The sequence below is a fragment of the Artibeus jamaicensis genome, unplaced genomic scaffold (genome assembly GCF_021234435.1).
Source record: "Artibeus jamaicensis isolate MK-2021 breed Jamaican fruit bat unplaced genomic scaffold, CSHL_Jam_final scaffold_11, whole genome shotgun sequence".
Lineage (NCBI taxonomy): Eukaryota > Metazoa > Chordata > Mammalia > Chiroptera > Phyllostomidae > Artibeus > Artibeus jamaicensis.
This window is the reverse complement of record NW_026522027.1, coordinates 2,991,747-3,012,953: the sequence shown is the minus strand read 5'-3', so window position 1 is coordinate 3,012,953 and position 21,207 is coordinate 2,991,747. Positions and strand designations below refer to the sequence as shown.

The 21,207-nt window shown below is 43.2% G+C and overlaps 1 protein-coding gene across 9 annotated transcripts in view; it reads right to left on the bottom strand.

The window, feature by feature from the left end:
* LOC119054423 (zinc finger protein 271-like) overlaps positions 1 to 21,207 on the bottom strand; it is a 43,126-nt gene that overhangs the window by 7,321 nt on the left and 14,598 nt on the right. For 2 of the 9 annotated variants that reach the window (XM_053655720.1, XM_053655717.1), the window contains exon 3: positions 4,374 to 4,500. The exons of 1 other annotated variant lie outside the window; for it this stretch is intronic. In XM_053655720.1, the coding sequence (XP_053511695.1) occupies positions 4,374 to 4,500 (127 nt within the window). Of the gene's footprint in view, positions 1 to 4,373; positions 4,501 to 8,073; positions 8,123 to 8,770; positions 8,814 to 8,972; positions 9,596 to 10,691; positions 10,792 to 21,207 lie in introns of those variants that run through there. 6 more of the 9 variants (XM_037152312.2, XM_037152313.2, XM_053655718.1 and 3 more) reach the window with 6 other exon arrangements.

Sequence of the window (21,207 nt, the reverse complement as noted above, 5' to 3'; positions counted from 1 at the left end):
TTCATAATTCCTAAGGAAGGCACATCTGTTAAAAAAAAGGGGGAGCAAATCAAACAGCTGGCATGAGGCCTTCCTGACTGCTGGGAACCCTCAGGTACCATGAAGACATAAGAACAGAAATAACAAAAAGACAGGGAAAAGTTTCCCCCACTATTCACAAAAGGCAGAACCTCAGTTAGATTTCCCTAGGGATTTCATCTGATTCAGTCGTTGATTTTTGGTACTTACATCCAATAGGGGTGAGTATCATCACTGTATTTTAGATTGGGTTTACCTGAGGGATATACACAGTAAAGATAAATGTAGGAAGAAGGCATTTAATAAAGGAACAATGAGGGAAGGGAGGAGAAAGCAGGCTAGTAGGGAGGATGTTACCAGGTAAATGGATGCGGCAGAGCTTGCAATGGCAACACAGACACCACAGGTTAGGATAAGCTGTGAGGGAGCCTTGCCCCTACCATCCAAATGGGACCGCCTACCCATCCATCCATGCATCTATCTAATCATCCATTAATTAACTAATTCACTCATTTATCAAAAAAGTAGTTAATAAACATACCCTATGCATTAAAACTCTCAGAGGCACTTGTATACATCAATAAAGAAAACAGATACAACACCTGTTCTCCCAATGGTACACTGTAATGGGGAGAGAGGCCATAAAGAAGTAAACAAAACATAATCCATTACTATATCAGCTGGCAAGTAATGATGAGTCAGAAAACAAGGCAGAGGAGGAGACTTGAGATTTTAAGCAGATTGGTCAGAGCAGGCATCTGTGATGACATTGGAGCAGACATAGCAGAGGCAGGAGCCAGGAGGGCTAACGGGGCAGAATATGGATGAGCAAGACAGAGTCCTTGAGACACAGGCATAGTGAGCAGGTCAGAAACATAGAAAGCAGCAACACAGTGTCACATGATGAGTAAGGACAGGACACTCAACAAGAGGGCATGTGTGGCCAGATCAGACACATAAAGGATGTTGGACTGTATGAATGGGAAGGCACGTTCGCAACGGCAAACACAGAAGTGATATCACCTGCCTGCTGTTGGAGAACAGACAACAGGAAGGCACACAAAGAAGCAGGAGGCAGTGAGAAGCTACTGTGACTCAGTGGAGTCATGAAAGCTGGAGGCTTGGGCCAGGGTGGCCACACTGGTGGCAGGGAGAAGGACAGCACCTGGCCTGTGCCCTGGGAGGCCTTAGAGCTGCCTGCTTCTCAACTGAACACCCACCTCCTTGGGGTCCGTCTGTGTCATCTAAAGCTTCTTCTCTCTCCCCAAATGTAATATCCTAGCCAATTTGAAGGACTGATATCCTGTGAAAAACAAATGCTGGATATACTGAAAAAAATTTTGAACTCCATTACTATGACCCTCATGTTTTCTATGGAGTATTTCTCCAAATTTGGACTGCGACGTGATGTTGTAAATACAACAGGGGATCAAATAAGCATCCTTTACTGATTTACTCACCATTTTGGTTGCACTGAATGCTGTTCCTAAAAGGAAATTTACTCTATTTTACTGAATAAAATAATGATGTAACAAACCAACCCATTTTAACACCAAGACATCTCAACTGCAATTCGCAAAAATAGAAAAGGTAGAGATAATACATCCAACAGGAATTACAAAATGTAGATCTCCACGTTTGGGGACATATTTAGAGAGTGTGAAATTCTTAAACATTTGAATTCAAAATACTCCTGTGAACTACAGTCAAAATGCTGGTATAGGTAAACACACCTTGCCTCCATTAACAACCACACCAAAATGACAATCAAAGCATAAAATAACCATTACTCAGAATCATCAGAAATTGAATGGACATCTGACAACTACAAATTAAAGAGAACACGTCCATCCAGACTGGTAGAAGGGCGGAGACACAAAAGGGGCTCCTCCCACATGCACATGTGAGGGGTGAAATAATCAGGAGGGCAATGTTGGGAGGGAGGACGCCCACTCCCACAGTAGGCACCCCTGCCCAGGGTTCCACTGCCAGGAAAATAAGACCCTATAACTTCTAGCTGCAAAACCCATCAGGGATTGAGTTGGTGGAAAAAACTGCTGGAGCCCCAAGCACCTCCTGTTGAAGAAAACACATGGTATTACTCAGACTAACTACCTCTTGGATCCAGCACTGGGGTAGCAGCCTGAAAAGCACCAGTGGAATGCAGGGACAATCTGAACTGTCTGTCATCAAGGCAAGAGCTGGGGGACAGCTTTTTCCCAGACAGAATGGTAGGGAGAGCCAGGGAGCCAGCAGCCAGGTGCCATACCTGAGGCTCCATCAACCTTCTACCACTGTTTGCCCCACGCTGGAGATCCCCAGTGATTCTGTGCCACCCAACTTACAGCTGTTAACAGTAGATTCTCTGTGTGAATGTCTGGTCTCAGCTCATACCTCACAACTTTCTAAATCCTTCCAAAGAAGTAATTCTTAGCCTCAGTGTGCCGCTAGACACAGTCCCTTTTTCTAAGAGCCTCCAGCACAACACCAGCAGCAGCCAGCCTAAATGCATAGCTTGGCTTTGCCTGGGGAGTCTCCAAGCCCAACACAAGTAGCAGCCATCACATTTTGCTCTATAGCTCAGGCAGGGTTGGACCTGGCAAAACAGAGGTGGGGACTGACTTTGGCCTACACCACCTGGATGTGGCCTACACATCCAGTGCACAGCTACAGACCCTGTGGGAGCACCAACACCCTGCCTCTACATAGCTGGTACTCCATAAGTGCAGACATTGCTGGTCAGTGGTCACGGCCAAGCCTTGCAGCTGACTGGCCTGGGTAAATCCCTGCCATTGACCCACAACAACAACCAAGGCTAAACTACAAGGCTAAACTACTCTACTTTCTTTTCATGAGGGGGTACTCGGCCCACATGCAGAGTGCATCTCAAGTACTTGGCTTGGGCAGTAAGAAAGGCTGTGCCACTGGACCTTAAAGGACACCTACTATTTGAGGCCACAGTACCAGGATAGGGAGTCACAGCAGCTCTCCCTGATACACAGAAACAAACACAGAGAGGCTACCAATATGAGCACACAAAGAAACATGGCCCAAATGAACAAAACTCTAGGAAAAATACTACACAAAATGGAGATAAGCAATCTACCAGGTGCAGAGTTGAAAATGCTGGTTGTAAGAATGCTCAACCAGCATGGTTGTGAACCTCAGCACCATAAAAAAAGATGCAAAAAAAAAAAAAAAAAAGATGCAGGCATAAAAGAAGGATACATTAATTGAAATGAAGAACAATTTATACAGAAACTAAAATAAAGTGAATGAAGCTAAGAATCAAGTCAGCGATTTGGAACATAAGGAAGGAAAACAAAACCAATTGGAACAACAAGATGAGAAAGGAATCCAAAAAACTCAGGATACTGCAAGTGGCCTGTAGGACAACTTCAAGTGTTCTAATATTTGCATCATAGGGGTGCCAGAAAGAGAAGAGAAAGACCAAGAAATTCGAAATCTATTTGGAAAAAGAAGGGAAGTAAACTTCCCTAATTTGTTGAGGGAAATAGGCAAGTCCAAGAAGCACAGAGAGTCACAATCACAAACAAGATGGATGCGAAGAGGACCACTTCAAGACACATCATATATTAAAACAGGAAAGGTTAAAGATAGAGAGAATCTTAAAAGCTGCAACAGAAGAACAGTTATGTTACCTACAGGGAAGTTCCCATAAGACTGTCAAATGGTTTCCCAAAAGAAACTTTGAAGGCTACATGGGATTGGCAAGAAATACTCATTCAGGAAAAGTAAGGAACTAAAGTCAAGATTGCTCTACCTAGCAAAGACATCATTTAGAAATGAGGGACAGATAAAGAGCTTCCCTGAGAAGAAATTATAGGACTTCATCATCACCAGCCACTCTTACATGAAATGTTAAAGGGATTTCAGAAAAGAAGATCAAAACTATGAAGAATAAAAAGCAAAAAATACATGTTAATCAATAATTGAATCTAAAAAAAAATTAAGTGGTCCTCGCAAGTATGGCTAGGTGGATTGAGCGCTAGCCTGCAAATCAGAGGGTCTCCTGTTCAATTCCTGGTCTGAAGCAAAGGCCTGGATTGTGGAGTGGGTATCCAGTCAAGGGTGCAAATAGATAGTTTTAGAATAGCCACAGGGACACAAAGTACAGTATAGGAAAGGAGTAGTCAGAGAACACTCAAGCATGACACACAGATATGAACAATGGTGGGAAATAGGCTAAGAGAGTGGGGCATGCTATGTGGAAGGGGAAAAGGGGAAAATTGGGACAACTACAATACCACAATCAAAAATGTATAATTTTAAAAATAAATAAAATAAATATGCTTGTTAGCTGAAATTCAGTTAGACAGGGCACCTGTCCTCACCCACAGACACCAGGTTCCTGAGGTTCTCCAGGGTCACATCTCGGTACAGCATCCTCTGGGACGGGTCCAGCAGCCTCAGCTCCTCCTCTGTGAAGACCACAGCCACGTCCTTGAATGTCACAGCCTCCTAAAACACCAAACACAGTCAACCTCAATGTCACAACCACCCTCCACTGGGATAAGGGCAGCACTGAGTGGGCAGGGAGGATGAGTGGGAAGTTATTCTGGATGCTGAGGGGCTTGAGTCTCCCTTAGGTAGTGTCCTCCTGTTCCCAACCCAGCATGTCAACTTCATACATTAATTTCCCATGGTCCCATCAAAATATGTGCAATTAAAGAATAATTCCTGCAGACCTCACTTGGTATCATTTGTGGGTATTCCTACAGTAGGGACCCTGGAACTGGAACTCTTGAATCACGGGGGGCTATACACTCTATATGCTGATCAATTCTACCAAATTGTTCCAGAATCGTTAGGTCCATTTACTCCCAACAGGGTCTGGTAGTTTTCATCCTTCCTTTCTCACTCCTGCATTCACTGAGCCTGGGTACTGTCACTTTGTTAAAATTTGACAAAACAATAGGTCACCTCTCCTGAGGAGCTATGACATTGGCCCTCTGTGCTGTCAAGACATATGCTGCCTGTCTGTGACACTATTTATGACAGCATTCAAAGTGTCAAAGTGGCATATTTCCCTGCCAGAATACTTGAGTTTAAATCCTAAAGCTATGTGTGTGCCTCTCCCAAGCTGCACGATCTTAGACCAAAAACCCCTTCATCTATTTCCTCATCTGTGTGATGCTGCTCATCACAGAAAACTCTTACACCAACCAATGAATGAATACACATAAAGTTCCTATAACTTGCTATGCAATTCACAAGCCAGTACTCACATGTGGCTATGGAAATTAAAGTTTAAAATTCCATAAAATAACAAATTCTGTCCCACAGCTACAGTGGAACATTTCAAATGCTCCAGAGCCACATGTGGCCTGCGGCTACCATGTTACACAGCACAACACACAATCACGGCAGAAGTTCTGCTGCATCGCGCTGCCTAAGAGTCTATACACCTGGCACACAGGAGGTCCTTGATGAGTGTCACCTGTTCTTAATGTGACTGGTGTGGTAAGCGTAAGTTTACCTTTGTATATTTAGTCACCTCTACTTTCTTTTCATGTTTGCATGATACATCTTCTTCCCTCCTTTTATTTTTACCTACTTATGTCATTATATTTAAAGTGAGTTTCTTGTCACATATTGTTGGGTCATTTTATTTTTATCCTCAGATGAGGGTATTTCCTATACCCTCATTGGAGGCCATGTTATTCATTGCTTTGAGACAGAGGGGGAGGGGGAAGTGGAGGGGGAAAAGAGAAGCAACAATGCGAGAGAGAAAACATCCATCAGTTGCCTCCTGTACACTCTTTGACATGGGACTGAATTGACAACCTGAATATGTGCCCTGACCATGAATCAAACCTGCAACCTTTGGCTGTAGGACAATGCTCCATCCAAGCCACACTGGCCAGGGCCAGTTGGGCCATATTTTTTTAATCACACTTCAAATCCTTGTATTTTAATAAGCATATATAAGCCATTTATTTAATGAATTACTTATGTTAGGACTTGAGTCTGCCATTTTATGTTTTTCATCTCTTTTCCCCTATTTACCTGTGTGTTAACTGACCATTTTTAAAATTGCATTTTGATTTCTCTGTAATGTCCTAGTGGATAGCTTTGCATAGGTTTAGTAGTTGCTATAAGAATTACATTACTTACACATAACAGTCCTCTGTTGTTATGGTACCAGTTCAAAAGAAACCTTACTTGTCTTTAAGTGCCTTTACCTTACCCCACTTATAATTGTTTTAAATGCCAGCGATGAACATCTCACACACATCAATGTCTCTCTCCCCGAACATCTCACACACATCAATGTCTCTCTCCCCTTTCTCTGTCCCTTCCCCTCTAAAATAAAATCTAAAAATTATACATCAGAAAATGCTATGATTTTTGCTTCATTCCTTTAGCTATTCTTTTAGCCCAAGTCCACTAGTGACAAATTCACTTGATTTCCTTCACCTATAAATGCCCTAATTTCTCCTGTATTCCCATAGGACATTTTAAGTGGATAAAGAATGGAGTTGAAATTGCTTTCTTTTAGCACTTCAAAAATAGTCTATTTCTTTCTGGTAAGAAATTCACTGTCATTTGAATTGTTTTCCTTTACTGCTTTCAAGGTTTCCTTTCTTGTTAGTTTTCAGAAGTTTAACTGTAAAATGTCTTGGTATGATTGCTTTGGCTTTTCTCTACTCCGAGTTCAAGTAGTTTCATGAGTCTGTAAATTTTTTTCTCTTCCAAGTTACAGATATCTTCCAACGTATTTCTTCAAGAACTTCCTCCATCCCACCCTCTTCTTCCTCTCGTCCTGGGATCCAGGTAACAGGAATATTAGAACCTTTGTTATATTTCCCCAGATCCCTGATATCCTGATTACTTTATCTCAGTTTATTTTTCTCTTTTATTAATATTAAATAATTTCTATTATTCTATCTTCAAGTTCTTTCCTCATTACCTTCATTTTGCTGTTGAGTCCATTGTTTTAGTTTTTTTATATTTCACTTACTATATTTTTCAGTTCTAAAATTTCCATTTGGTTTTACTGTATGTTTTCTATTTCTTTTCTACGATTTTCTATTTCATGTCTGTAGGTGCTTGCTGAAATATGTTTACAATGGCTGCTTTATAAAGTCCTTCTCAGATGCCCTTGCTGGGTGGCTCAGCTGGTTGGAGTGTCCTCCCATATACCAAGAGGTTTTGGGTTCACTCCCCCATCAGGGTGCACTCAGGAGGCAACAAGAGATCATTGCTTCTCTCTCTCTCCCTCTCTCTCCTCCTCCCTTCATGCCTTTCCTTCTCTAAAGGCAATAAAAACACAGACTCAGGTGAGGACTGAAAAAAATGTCAAAATGTCCTGACTGGTGTGTGTCAGTGGGTTGAGTGCCTGCCTGTGAACAACCTATAAACAACAACATAGAAAACAGTCAGCCCTTTGATCTCACACAGCTTGCAATCAAGCAACCTCCATACCCTGTCTGTACTCTACCTCTGTGCTGGGAAAGCCTGGGTTGAGGTAATTGCACCAGCCCGCCAGGTGTGCACTTCAAGGCCTAATAAACCCTTGTCTTACACAGCCAGTCCTCTAGGTTATTTCTATGGACTGAGCAAGGAATTTGCATTAAAAAAGTACATAAAACAATGATGAATCACAAAAAATTCAAGTGATAAAACTAAGTGAAAAAAATATTGAAAAGAATACGAATACGGTGGTTATAAGTACATACAATATAAAATGGGGAAAACAGGTAACTTAGTGATACAATAATGTTGCCTTTAAAACTTTTCTGATACCTAGGAGTTTCAGCCCTAGTACTTGTGAAATGAAGATGATAAAATAAAACCAAAACTAAAAACAAAACTTAAAGACAAAAACAAAAGTAGAACCAATATGAAAGCTACTAACAAGCACATAAAAAACACTTGCTTTTTATCCTTCTCATGAAAGAGAAAAAAGATGTGTCTAATGTTTGAGAACAGGTTTTAACAGGTAAAAATCATAAAAAGTAATTGGGACAACTGGAATAGAATAAACGAAAAAAAAAAAAAAAAACAGATAAAAGTCAAAGCTCCACTCACCTGGTACTCAGACATTTTCTCCTGCTCCTTCTGAGGAACTCCAAGCGACCTGTGGAGACAGGAGTGGCAAAGGACATAAAGGACATGAGACACAGACCCTGGCACACACGGCTGCTCTGTGTGAATTTTAAGAGACCCCTCTGGCGCCCAGTCAGTTTGGCTCGGTGGTTGGCCGTCATCCAAACCAACAGGTTGCAGGTTTGATCCCCAGTTGGCATATGCTGGGCTGAAGGTAAGGGGGCCCCAGAGGATGCATGTTTCTCTCCCACATCAGTGTTTCTCTCCCTCCCTTTCTCGCTCTCTTTGAAAATACATAAAATCTTAAAAAAAAAAAACCAAAAACCCACTGCCCTGGCTGGTGTAGCTCAGTGGATTGAGCACGGGCCTGGGAACTAAGGGATCCCGGTTAGATTTCCAGTCAGGGCACATGCCTAGGTTGCAGGCCAGTTCTTCGTAGAGGACGCAGGAAAGGCAACTATACATTGATATTTCTCTCCCTCTCTTTTTCCCTTCCCCTCTAAAAATAAATAGTCTTTTTTAAAAAATATATATATATATATATCACTAAAAAAAACACACAAAGACAACCACACACTGCCAACCAGCTGAAGGCATACTCTAGCCCACCTGTCTCGTGACATTACAAGTAACTCCACTCTGGAAGAAACAAACAGAGAAATTAACTCTACAAACATACCGTATTTTTCGGACTATAAGATGCACCAGACCATAAGACGCACCTAGGTTTTAGAGGAGGAAAATAGGAAAATTTTTGAACCAAAAAACGTGGTAAAATATTTAATAACATAAATAACAGTATTTCCATTATGAGTTTAAAAAAAAACCCCATTAGTGTGTTTTATCATGCCCTGAGGTTTTCATGGTTATGGTTTGGGCACCTTTCACATCAACAGTCTTGTTTGATGGAACATCAAAGGTTAACGGGACTTCATCCATGTTCCCAATCTGGCTTATTGTAAATCCGTTTTTCTTTCTTGCATCCAGTACAGATTTGTGAAAAGACACAAACTTGGACTCATATTCTATAGGCATTTTTTGTGCAATCCCAGTTTGGGTGCGCATAGCAAGGCCGCATCTCTTCATAAATCTGTGGCACCATGATGGTGATCCAGTGAAGTCCTTAATGCCTTTGTCTGCAGCAAGACGTTTGGCTTCATATATGATCATTTTTGTAGATACTGAAAAGCCCTGGTTCCTGTGATGTGTGATCCACTCTTTCATATGCACTTCTAACTGTGGCCACTTTGCAGCATGTCCACGAAAACACCGTTTCGTTTTGTCCATTTTTTGCAGTTGATCCTCCTGTTTCCTCCATTCCCTTATCATTTTTTCAGTTGGAGGTGGCCCAAAGTGTCTCTCCGCTGCTCTGTTCCCATGTTCTTTGGCGTACTTCACTACCTCCAGTTTAAAAGGGATTTTATATGAAATCCTTTTCTTCTTTGACATCTTTCCACAACTGCGGTAGATTCGGCAGGAGACTACAGAATGCTATCGTATCTTTCTACAACAAAATACAGTAATGACAGAACTGTCAGCACTGTCTCCTTCATAGTTATGGGGGCACTGTAGCTGAGAACTCAGTGGATGACCTACTGTTATGAGGGAGAGTCACAGGTTGTGCAATGCTCTTGTATGGGGACAGCAGTTTTGCACAACCTGTGCACCTCAGCAGCTATTGCCAAATTACAGCTCCCATCATCCCAAACTGTACAAGCATGATGGGAGTTGTAATTTTGCGACAGCTGCAGGGTCACATTGACAGATGGCCCTGCAGTGGAATTTGCCAAGGTTAATGTTAATGGGGGACATACCAGTAACGTGATGGAGGCGCGTACTGGAGCTGCAAGCTTTCTACTCCTTACCTGCCCACACAGCCTGTACCCTCCTCCCTAGCACTACAGTACGCCAAAGCAGGAACTCAGCTCGTGCCTCCCTTGCTTTGCACCGCAGGAACGAACCCTCCTCTCAGCCCAGGGCCCGCAGCTTTACCCCACTCGTGCAACCACTGGCTACCAGCAGCAGAGACCCTTCTCCTGCCTCCAGTACCCCGATCCCCCGGCCCCCACTCCACAGTGAGTCAGGTAAGCTATATTCGGACTGTAAGATGCACCCCCGCTTTCCTCTTAACTTGCGGGACGGTGCGTCTTACAGTCCGAAAAATACGGTAATATCTCTGGCCAGGCTGGTGTGGCTCACTGGATTGAGGGCTGCCCTGCAAATCAAAGGCTGGCTTCTCCCAGTCGGAGCACTCGCCTGGATTGCGGGACAAGTCTCCAGTAGTAAGGGGGCGCTCCTGAGGTAACCACACACGGATGTTTGGTCCCTCTCTTCCTCCCTCCCTCCCTAAAACTAAACTAATTAAATCCTAAAAAAGAGAAAAGATTATATCACTAGAAGCCGGCACGCCTGAAAACCCAACGGAATCCTAGCACCGACAGACCCTCCAACCTAGAATAGCAAGCCCTGCCCGTTCCTAACGCCACTAGCCTACCAAACCCTAAGATGTCTTCGGCCCTTTCTCCTCCGCGACCGCTAGACCGCACCTACGGGTCTCAAGTCCAGGCAAGCTAGAAACAAAGCGGGGATTCTGCACTCACTCACTCTCTAGAAGTTACTGGTCAGGCGCCCCGCTCTCCTGCCGGAAAACGCTGGGACTGTACAAGGGTCCAGAAACTTCCTTAGAACCCCCGACCGGAAGAACCGCTAGAGCTCCTCCCTCCCACAGCGGAAGTGGCGCAGACTGCCCGCAGCTTCCAGACTACACTTCCCAGAATTCTCGAAAAGGTAGCGCTTATTCCCGTTGCCACTTTCAAAAAAATAAATAAATAAAAATTGTACTGGTTCCGTTCAGTCCTAAAACACTATTAGCACGAAACCTCCCCTCTTCTCTTTACTTTTCCTTCTTCCTCCGGCTACCTTAAAAAAATTTTTTTTAAGGATCACGCAGTGTGATTCAAAAGTAAATGTGGTTGTATACAACAAAAAGACCAACAGACCACCCAAAAGTCGTTTTTTTTAATTAAAAAAAAAATTTTTATTTATTTATTTTAAGAGAGAGGGGAAGGGAAGGAGAGAAATATCAATGTGTGGTTGCCGCTCATGTGTCCCCCACTGGGTACTGGCCTGCAAGCCAGGCATGTGTCCTGACTGGGAATCCAACCACGATCCTTTGCTTCATAGGCCTGCACTCAATCCACTGAGCTACACCAGCCAGGGCTCTGAAAGTTTTGATGCTGCTGTGTTTTTTAGGCTACTTGTGCCTGAATCTATCGACCATGTGATAGTTTATTTTGTGTCGGTTATTCATTCTGAAATGGGAAAACACAAAAAAAGGAAAAGTAACCATTCCTCAACCCACAAAATACCAAAAGTTTCTCATTTTCCTTCCAGTGCTAAATGCTGATTTTTGAAATTAGTTTTCTGCCAAATGAAGGAAATAACCGTAACTTAGAAAACCCTAGGACAAATGTTCAAAATGTTTCTTTCTTTAGTGCACCTGTGAACAAACATATCATCATTACATCCATTTTGCTCTTGACATCATAAATAAGGTATTTTACTTTTTTACGAGGTGGTTGAAATGAGCTATGATTGTTTAAAACGTAGATGTGGAAGTAGAGGATCCTGCCGAAAGAACTGTAAAAAAGTCAACAGTCTAAAAAATATTTTATTTCTTTATTTTTGGAGAGAGGAATAGAGGGATAAAGGGAGAAACATTGGTGTGGGGGAGAAACAGCAATCTGTGGGCCTTATGCCACCAGCTGCATGCTCCAACGTCAGGTTGAACAAGTTTGGTCTCCAGGCACCGCCCAAGCCACTGAGCTGCAGCAGTCAGAGCTCAACAAATTATGTTCAGCTTTCCTGAGGTAGAGTTGACAAATACAAAGTTGTAATACATATAAAGTGTATGTGATGACTTGAAATATGTGTAGTAAGTACATTGTGAAAGGATCCCCACAATGTAATTATTTAACACCTATATTGCTTCAAATTGGGAACTTTTTTTATGGAAAGAAACAAGAATCTACTTCCTCAGAAAATTTGAACTACAGTAACCATGCTATAAGGTGATTCCTCAACCTTAATCACCTTATAATTGCAGGACCATATCATTCAACCAATCTCTCCCCATTTCCCCCATCCCTCCATCCTCCAGGCAATGACCACCATTCTAGTCTATTTCTGTGACTTCCACTTTTTTCTTAGATTCCACATATAATTCTACCATGCAGTATTGTTACACAATGAATCCATGGGGGGGACCCCAAAATACTCTTACCAAATGGACCCCACCCCTTCCCCTGGGGTCCCCCTGTACTAAGTTCACCTTGCTTGCCACCAGAGAATTATAGTTTGAAATGTCAGAAACTGGTGAAAAAGAAAGGAATGACTTACTCAAAAGTTACAGAAGCTTAAGAGTAATGACTTAATGTCTTCACTGAGATTCCAAAGTCCCTTAGAATACCCACAAACACACAGTCAGTCCTTCCTCCCATCTCTGCCCAGTCTGGGGTACTATATCTCAGGAAAAGAAATGGAACACTGTAACTAAGGTAGCCTGTCAGTTCTTTCCATTAATCCACACGGGGCTGGCCAGCCTCCATTGGTGCCTAGTACCATCAGCTGTGTGGCAGTGGTGATCTCCAGTAAATCCAAAACCACGTGGCACATTCTCATGACCCACCAGCAAGCGTCTTTTTACCCCTTTTCTTCCCAGCAAGGTCTCTTCTGCTTCCTAAGCCAAGTGGCAAAAGGCAGAACCTGAAAACTGGATGGTCCCTACTCCACAGGTCTGCTGCACACAAGTTAAAATCCCAGTGCAAATCCCAGTGGCAACCTTCCTCTGCAGTCCCATTTCCGACTTCTCCCGACAGTCTGCTACTGCCACCAGCATTCCTGAAATGTTCCAGGTTTTCTGGACTGCCCTAGTAAGTCTGCGCAGGTGAGGCCCCCTGCCATGGAGCTAATCATCTCCAAGCTCTCACACAGGCACTGTAACCAGGGGGTGTTGCTTCCAGGTTAAGTCATAGTTGAAGTAACTCCCATTTCCCTGGCTCAAAAGGAGCCCACAGCTATTTAACACATCCATGAAATCAGTTAAAAGTTATACATATGTTAAATGTCCATGCTTGAGATGAGTTGCAAAAGTGCTGCTATGCAAAACAGCTCACTGGCCCTACTCCATGTGTTCCAGTGCTTAGTTTGGATACCCAGTGTTTTGGACCCGATTTACAAATGCCTATTTGGGGCAACCTTGGCTGTACCCTGTATCACCAGTATTTGTCTTTGTCTGGCTCATTTCATTTAACTAAATGCGGTCCAGTTTCATTCATGTTGTCCATGAATATGTCATCCATATTTTTTTGTAAACCAAGTAGAGGCTCAATTTTATTCATGTCTTTACAAATACTATATGGGTGGTTCTGGTTGTGTCTCCTGGAAGCTTCCAAGACACCCGAAAAGAAGACAGGACTAGAAGACGCCTTCTACAAAATACCAAGCCTCACTTCAAAGTTATGGTAACAAGAGTCCTGTGGTACTGGTGAAAGTACTGAAACATATACCAAAGTGGATTGAGAGACAAGACATACCTCTGATTATGTATAGATTACTGATTTTCTTTTAAAGTGGTACTGCAAAGTAGTGGGGAATGAAGAAAAATTTCATTAATTGGTATAGCAACAACTAGGTAAATTTCAAAAACAGAACAAGGGAAGGAAGAAGGGAGAAAGTGAGAGGGAGCAGCAGAGACAGACAACGAGGAAGACTGATCAGTTAGAAAAAGGACATTCTTGCCCTGGGCCAGTTTCCTTATCAGGGCACAAGCCTAGGTTGCAGGTTTGACCCAGCTGAGACACGTAGGATAGGTAACTAAACACTGTTTCTCTCACAGTGGTGTTTCTCTCCTGCTCTTCCTCCCCTCCCCTCTCTATCAATAAGCAGAGCCTCAAGTGAGGATTTTTTTTTTTATAAATTGAAAAAGAATGTAAATTATATGCACCTGTTAAGAAGTTTCAAGGAAAAGAAGTGGAGTGACAATGGAGGTGGGTTTTCCCTGGACGTACTGGTTTCTGTTATAATCACATTACAATTACATCGGGATCAGTGGAGCACACTGGGCTCCAGCCAGAGTGGAGGATAAAATGAAGCAGAGCCAACCCCAGGACAGCCAGGAGCAAGCAATGGTGGTGACTTGAAGGTTAGGGGTGCAGGAACTGCCAGAAGAACCACTGTTCACGGGAGAGACTGGTTCTTATTGCTAATGCACGTAAAGGATTGCAGATTATTCCACCTATTAGTGTGTATTCATTGTCATGGAAGAAAAGAAGACTGGGTAGAGTTGCGGTTGAGAGGAAAAGTTTCAGGACAAAGCAGGGTAGTGAAGTAAGACCAGTGAAAACCAGGGTGGCAAGGCCCAGGGCAGCCTGAGGATGCGGGCCAGAGGCCCAGGGGCCCAAGAGCCTAAAGCTCCTGCAAACCGAGAGAGGAAGAGGGAGGAAGGCAGGAAGGGAGGGAGGGAGGGGACGTGAGCACATCCTGTTCTGAGGACTTATATCATTTGTGGGATAGGAGGAAAAAAAGTTAATAGGTAAATGTGGTGCCAGCTTTCCTGGGGGAATGTGACTACCCAAACAAACCAAAGTTATGTGTGAGGGTCTGTTAGCCCAAATCCTTATCTTCCCCCAGACTCCATTTCTTCATCTTTTATAAAAGATATGTGATGGAATGCAGTTAATTAAAATTGGGGCACTTTGCAAAGTTATTTAAGGGCTCTTTCTGTAGATGATTAACCAAAGTTGTTTTATGCAATTCTTGGGCACAGGGGACCCTCTCCTGCATTCCAGGCCCTGGGATGAAAGCAGTTTCAAGGCTTTCTTTCCCAGATAGTGGAAATGCTACACAGAATTTCAAGAACTTGCCTTCTTTCTTGCTAAGGTAGTGTTTGCTGTGATGTTGGAACTGCGGGCAATATTAACAAACCAGGCTCAGAATTGCCGAGATAACCTGTGAGACATGTCTCCTTCCTCCTCCTGTTTCAGTTTATTTCTTCTAAGTGATAAAAGGCATTTCCTGGACACCAGGATGAGAGATGCTGGCCAGTAAAGCATTGCAGTCCCAGAGTTCCTCCTAGGCTGGCTCCCGCCTCACCATGGCAATATCTGCCCCACCTTCCAGGCTCAGTAAATTGTAAGATGAACCATTGTTTATGAGAAAAACGTAGTGTTGAGAGCTTTCCTTACCACTGTGGGCCTATTTTTCATCTCAAAGTCTTTTACAATTCCCCTATAACTTTTTTGCTAGCTCCATTGGCTTTTAATTGCACGTATTTGTGAATTATTGATTCATCTAAAACATATGGGTGTTTGGGTACAAACATGACCCCAAAAATTGGAAAAACATTCCTGAAAAGAGATGTGTTCATGTTCTCTTAGAGACGAGACCTGTCTGAACCAGCCAGTGCTCCTCTGTACTGAACTTGGCAACAAAAGGCAGTCACAGGAAGATTAAAAATGGCAGACACTGAGGGACAATTTTTTTTCATGCTAATCACTACAAGTGGTTGCTTACTTCCTAAGTTGGATGCGAGTCAAAAATTGGTATACAATATTTGATATTTATATTTCTCATCTTATTGGTGATTTCATTCCATTCAGTTCAGAATACTTTATATGGTTTGTATAATTTGTTCATATAGCCCTGGCTGGTGTAGCTCAGTGGATTGAGTGCAGGCCTGCCAACCCACAGATCGCAGTTCAATTCTCAGTCAGGGCAGGTGCCTGGGTTGCAGGCCAGTTCCCAGCAGGGGATGCAGGATGGGCAACCATACATTGATATTTCCCTCCCTCTCTCGTTCCCTTCCCCTCTAAAGAGAAATAAATAAAACCTTAAAAATAAAAGATAATTTGTTCATATATTTTGTATGATTTTTTTCATATATTTTTTGTGATTTTTAAAAATTTTTTAGGATGTGATTTGTGGCCTAATACGTGGTCTACAGTGTACAATATTGCAGATCCATTTCGGAGAAAAATATGCATTTGACTGATTTTTAGAAGCCCTAAAGTTTAAAGTGCGAAAAATTTAAGTCCTAAGGTTCTAGAAGTACGAAATTGAGGCAATACTTACCTATATTATCATGTATTATCTCAGAAGCAAGGGCATTTGATACTGAAGTTTGCTCATACCAGTCCACATAAAGTCTCTGTGGCATATGTCCTTTTCTTGTAATTCTTTAAAACTGTGAAAGTTTAGTTCTCAAGACATACGATGAAAAGGATACAATCCACATTTGGCAAGCTGATTTCTGAGTTAGCATTTTATCTTATTTAGAATTTTATTTATTTTTAGAGAGAAGGGAAGTGAGGGAGAGAGGGACAGAAACATCAATGTGTGGTTGCCTCTTGTGCGCCCTCTACTGGGGACCTGGGCTGCGCACCTGGCATGTGCCCTGACTAGGAATCAAACTGCTGACCTTTTGGTACACACTAGTGCTCAACCCGCTGAACAACACCAGCCAGGACCACCCTGTTCCTAGAGAACGTTTACCTGTCCTTCAAAACCCTCTTCAGGTGTTCTCTCCGAGAACCTTCAGTCATTTTCCAGGGATATTTTATTCATTAGCCTTCTGTGTTGCCTGAGAGGTGATGAATTCTTCCTTGCCTTCCTATGGCCAGTCCCTCAAACCTATGAAGGGCAGAATGCACAATGAATGGAAGAATGAACCAACCCACGACTGCACAGGGGAGGTGTGGTCCAGCTGACAATGGTGGTTCCTAGGTCAGAGGACTTGGACAGCAGCAGTTTCACTTTCTGAGCACTTCTTCTGGGCCTCTGACCTTACCCACTGTTCTCAAGCACCTTGAGGACATTCCTGGCATGACATTGCAGACAGCAGACATTTCCTGCTGAAGCCCTGCTTGGCTGCCTCCTCCTCCCCACCTTCTCTCCCACACATTCCCTGCTAGCCCTTCTTATCCTGCCTTATGAAAGAAAAGCACATTCTGGTTCAAGCTGAGACACCTGCAGATTCTGAAATGGGAGCATCCTCCCTAACACACATCTTTTTTAATGCAGTCTCCCCCTATTAATGTCCAAGTGTGTTTTGATTTGACAGACAGCGCTCCCAAGTTAGACATGCAACCAGTCTCTGTGTTGACAGTATCCACCAGCTGTTTCAGAGGGTTCATCAGACGATAAGCCCTTTTCTGGGGTGCTTCCAGGGGACCCACAGAACCCAGCTGCATCCATGATGCGTTATTTTTCCACTGTTCTCGGAGCTCTATTTGACATATGACATTTTGTTGAAGGGGTACAGCATATTGATTTATTTCTTACCATGATTTGCATTATTCACTTAGCACTGCTGTGTCATCTCACAATTTCTTCTAGTGTTGTAATAATTAAGGTGTAGCTTCTTAGCAAACTGAATGTTTTCAAAGTTTTGTCTATAATCCCTATACCATGCAGCAGGTCTCCAGGACTTACTTACCTAGTAGTCACAAGTTTGTGCCCTTAAATGCCTCTCCCATTTCCCCAACTTCCTGGTAACCACCATTAATCTTTTAGGCCTCTAAAAAAAAATTCCACATAAAGAGACATCATAAGGTATTTGCCTCTGTCTTATCTCACCTAGCACAAGGCCAGTATCACGTTGTTGCAAATGGCAGAATTTCCTTCTTTCTCGGGGCTGAATACCATCCCATTGTGTATACAAACCACGTCTTGATCCATGACAGACACTGAAGTCGTTTCCATTTCTTGGCTCCAGTGAACAATGCTGCAGTGAACATGAGGGTATAAGGTATCTCTTTGGTAATGTTTTCATTTCCTCCACATATGCACCCAAAAGTGGGAGCTAAATCTGCAGCACTGACATTGTTTGGGCCGCTTTCTTCAGGGGGGCATCCCACCCCACGGCAATTCAGCACAGCATGAGGGGGGACTTAAGCAGCTCAGGAAGAATCTGGGGGTCAGCTTAAACACAGGTTCAGACAACTAGAGTCTGTGATGCCGGAATTGCAAAAAGAGGTGCAACCTGCCAGACAGCTGTGTCCCTGGTTCAAAGACACAACACAGTCACCCAGATGGAAAGTGCAGCACAGGGAATATAGTCAATATTGCAGTAACTACGCATGGTGCCAGGTGGGCACGGGACTTACTAGCAGATCACGTCAAAAGCTATATACATATCTAATGACTGTGCTGCACACCTGAAACTAATATAATATTGCATGTCCATTATAACTACAAAAGAAATTTTAAGGAAAAACATGCTAGACACACACAAATGGCTAAGAGGCAGCCACCTGTTTTTCCACAAGTTCAGTAGCAACTAAAAACTGCTTTTAAAAACTCCAAAAGTAGCCCTGGCTGGTTTAGCTCAGTGGATTGAGCGCGGGCCTGCGAACCAGACAATTGAGGTTCGATTCCCAGTCAGGGCACATACCCGGGTTGCAGGCTGGTTCCCTGCAGGCCAGTTCCCAGCAGGGGATGCATGAAAGGCAACCATACATTGATGTTTCTCTCCCTCTCTCCTTCCCTTCCCCTCTAAAGATAAATAAAATCTTTAAAAAACAAAAACAAAAAAAACTCCAAAAGTGACGCTGCATGGTGTGGCTCAGTGCATTGAATATTGGCCCGCCAACCAAAAAACTGGCTGTTCAATACCCATTTAGGGCACATGTGTGGGTAGTCGGCCAGGTCTCAAACAGGGGGTACATGAGAGGCAGTAACATACTGATGTTTCCTCTCATGCTTTTCCTCCCTACCTCCGTGTCTAAAAATAAAATAAAACCTTGAAAATAAAAACTGCGTCTCCATGTGTAGATGGACTCTGTAGTCACGTTGCCTCTGTTTATTCCCAGGGAATCAGCAAAAATAATCAGTTATACAGACATCTCCTGTTTCTATAACTAAGAGTTTAAGTATTTTCTGCACAGGCAGCACAATCCCAGGGAGCTGTGGCCCTGACTCTCTCCATTGCAGCTTTCCCTGTTGGGGAACCCCTCCAGCATTTGTGAAGTTGTAAGCACATAAACATTTACATCAACTTATAATGCATCCAGTCGAAAAGCAGCAAAACACAAAGCCTCATTTTTAAGCCCCTTTCCCTTCACCTGACAGATGTGACTCAATTGGCTGGGTGTGGTCCTCAGATGGAAAGATGGCCAGTTATGCATTCATTCCCAAATTGGCCTACATGAGGGAGAAAACGAATCAATGTTCCTCTCCTTTTCTTTATTACTCCCTTCCCCTCTTTAAAAATGAAATAAAATCTTCATTTTTCTTAAAGTCTTATTTTTTAGAGAGGGAGGGAGAATAACAGGGAGACAAACATACATGTGGTTGTCTCTCACACGCCCCCTACTGCAAACCTCGCCCACAATCCACGCATGTATCCTAGACTGGGAATCAAAGTGGTGACCCTTTGCTGTGCCAGCCAGCGCTGAATCCACTAAGCCACACCAGCCAGGGCTTCTTAAGTTTTAAGTTTCTTTTCTCTTTTTAAAAAAAAATTATTTATTTATCTTCAGAGGTGAAGGGAAGGAGAGAGGGAGAGAAATATCAATGTATGTTTGCCTTCTGTACATCCTCCCTGGGAACTGGCCCGCAACCCAAGCATGTACCCGGACCAGGAATTGAACCATGATCCTTTGGTTCACAGGCCCACGCTCAATCCACTGAGGTATACCAGCCAGGGCCAGTTTTAAGTTTCTTACAAAAATAATTTTCCTACTATAATTTATTATTACTAATTGAAGTTTGGTTCATGAGGATTTTTATATAGTTACACCATTTTTTATAGCTTTTCCTCTTCCTCATGTGTGACATTTCCAGGCACCTATTATTTCGTAGGCTCTAGTTTGCTGTCATGGTCATTCAGCAGTCAAGTGTAGAGGCGACTTTCCTCGCAAGTGCCCCCAGCCACCACAGATGAGAGTAAATATGACTGAGACATGATGTCATCTGCTTGGGGAGGAGAGGTGGCCATTTTCCCAGAGGAAAAAGGCTGTGGGCAGTGGCCGGTTTCTCAGGGGAAAAAGGCCTTGAGCTCCCTCCTCCAGGGGGTTTTATTGACTTGTAATACACAGGAATACAGGGCAGCAAGGATCAAACAGTAGATAACATTTCAAAGAAATCTGAGGGCTTAGAGTGAGTCAGAATCTATCAGGAAGAGAAGAATTTTTAGGGTTTCCAGCTCAAACCATTAACATATGAACGAAAGCACTCTTAGAGCAGATTTCACAGGTTTATCAGCAAGTCTTTGTGATGCCAGGTTCCCCCCCCCCCACTCTCTAGCAAGGCAAGGAGCTGCACCCCTCCCCATCAGGTATTCAGGCTTAAGGGGATTAGAGCCAGGAAGCACTTCTCCTAGAGGACATAGGGTCTCAGGCTTTGTCAAAGTGGAGGTGGGTGGCGAGAGTCCACTGCTCCCTCTTTGATGCAGCTCCCCGAGTCCTTCCATGAAAACTTTCCAAGTGATCGAGTCTGGCTTAGGTTACTCCTCCTCTGTGAGGGGTCTTACCCATCATTGACTTCCGACCAAGCTTTGGGGGCAGGGAGAGGAAACTGAGGCAGCATTTGCTACCAGAGACAAGCCTTGTCTTCTGCGGCTAGAACTCCAGAGGTAGTCCCTCGCCCTTAGCCACAAGGGGTAGAGTTACAATTCCTAGAACCAGGCAGAGCGGTCTACAACAAATTCCTGCTTCGAGAAATGTGATATTCTTCTGGTTATAAATTTTGTCAGATCCATCAATCTACCTTTGTTAAAGTCCTGGTGGTCTTTACTTTAAAGCCTCTCCTGTGTAGACTTTAGAGAGTGTGAAGGTTCTGAGAAACTCATAATACTGCTCTCATAGGGTTTCTCTGTTGTACATTTTCTGAAGAAATGGCACAGTTTGAAGTCAGCCGGAACACTGACCACATTGGTATTATAAGATGGAGGTTTTTTCCAAAGGAATTCAGATGACTGTAGAAAACTAAGCTCATGCTGGGTTCTTAATACACATTTTATAGATACTCTCTTCTGTGTAGGTTCTCTGATGGAAGTTAGAAATCTAAGCTCTGAAGAACACTTTTATCACACACCCATCAGGAATGATGGGCTTACCA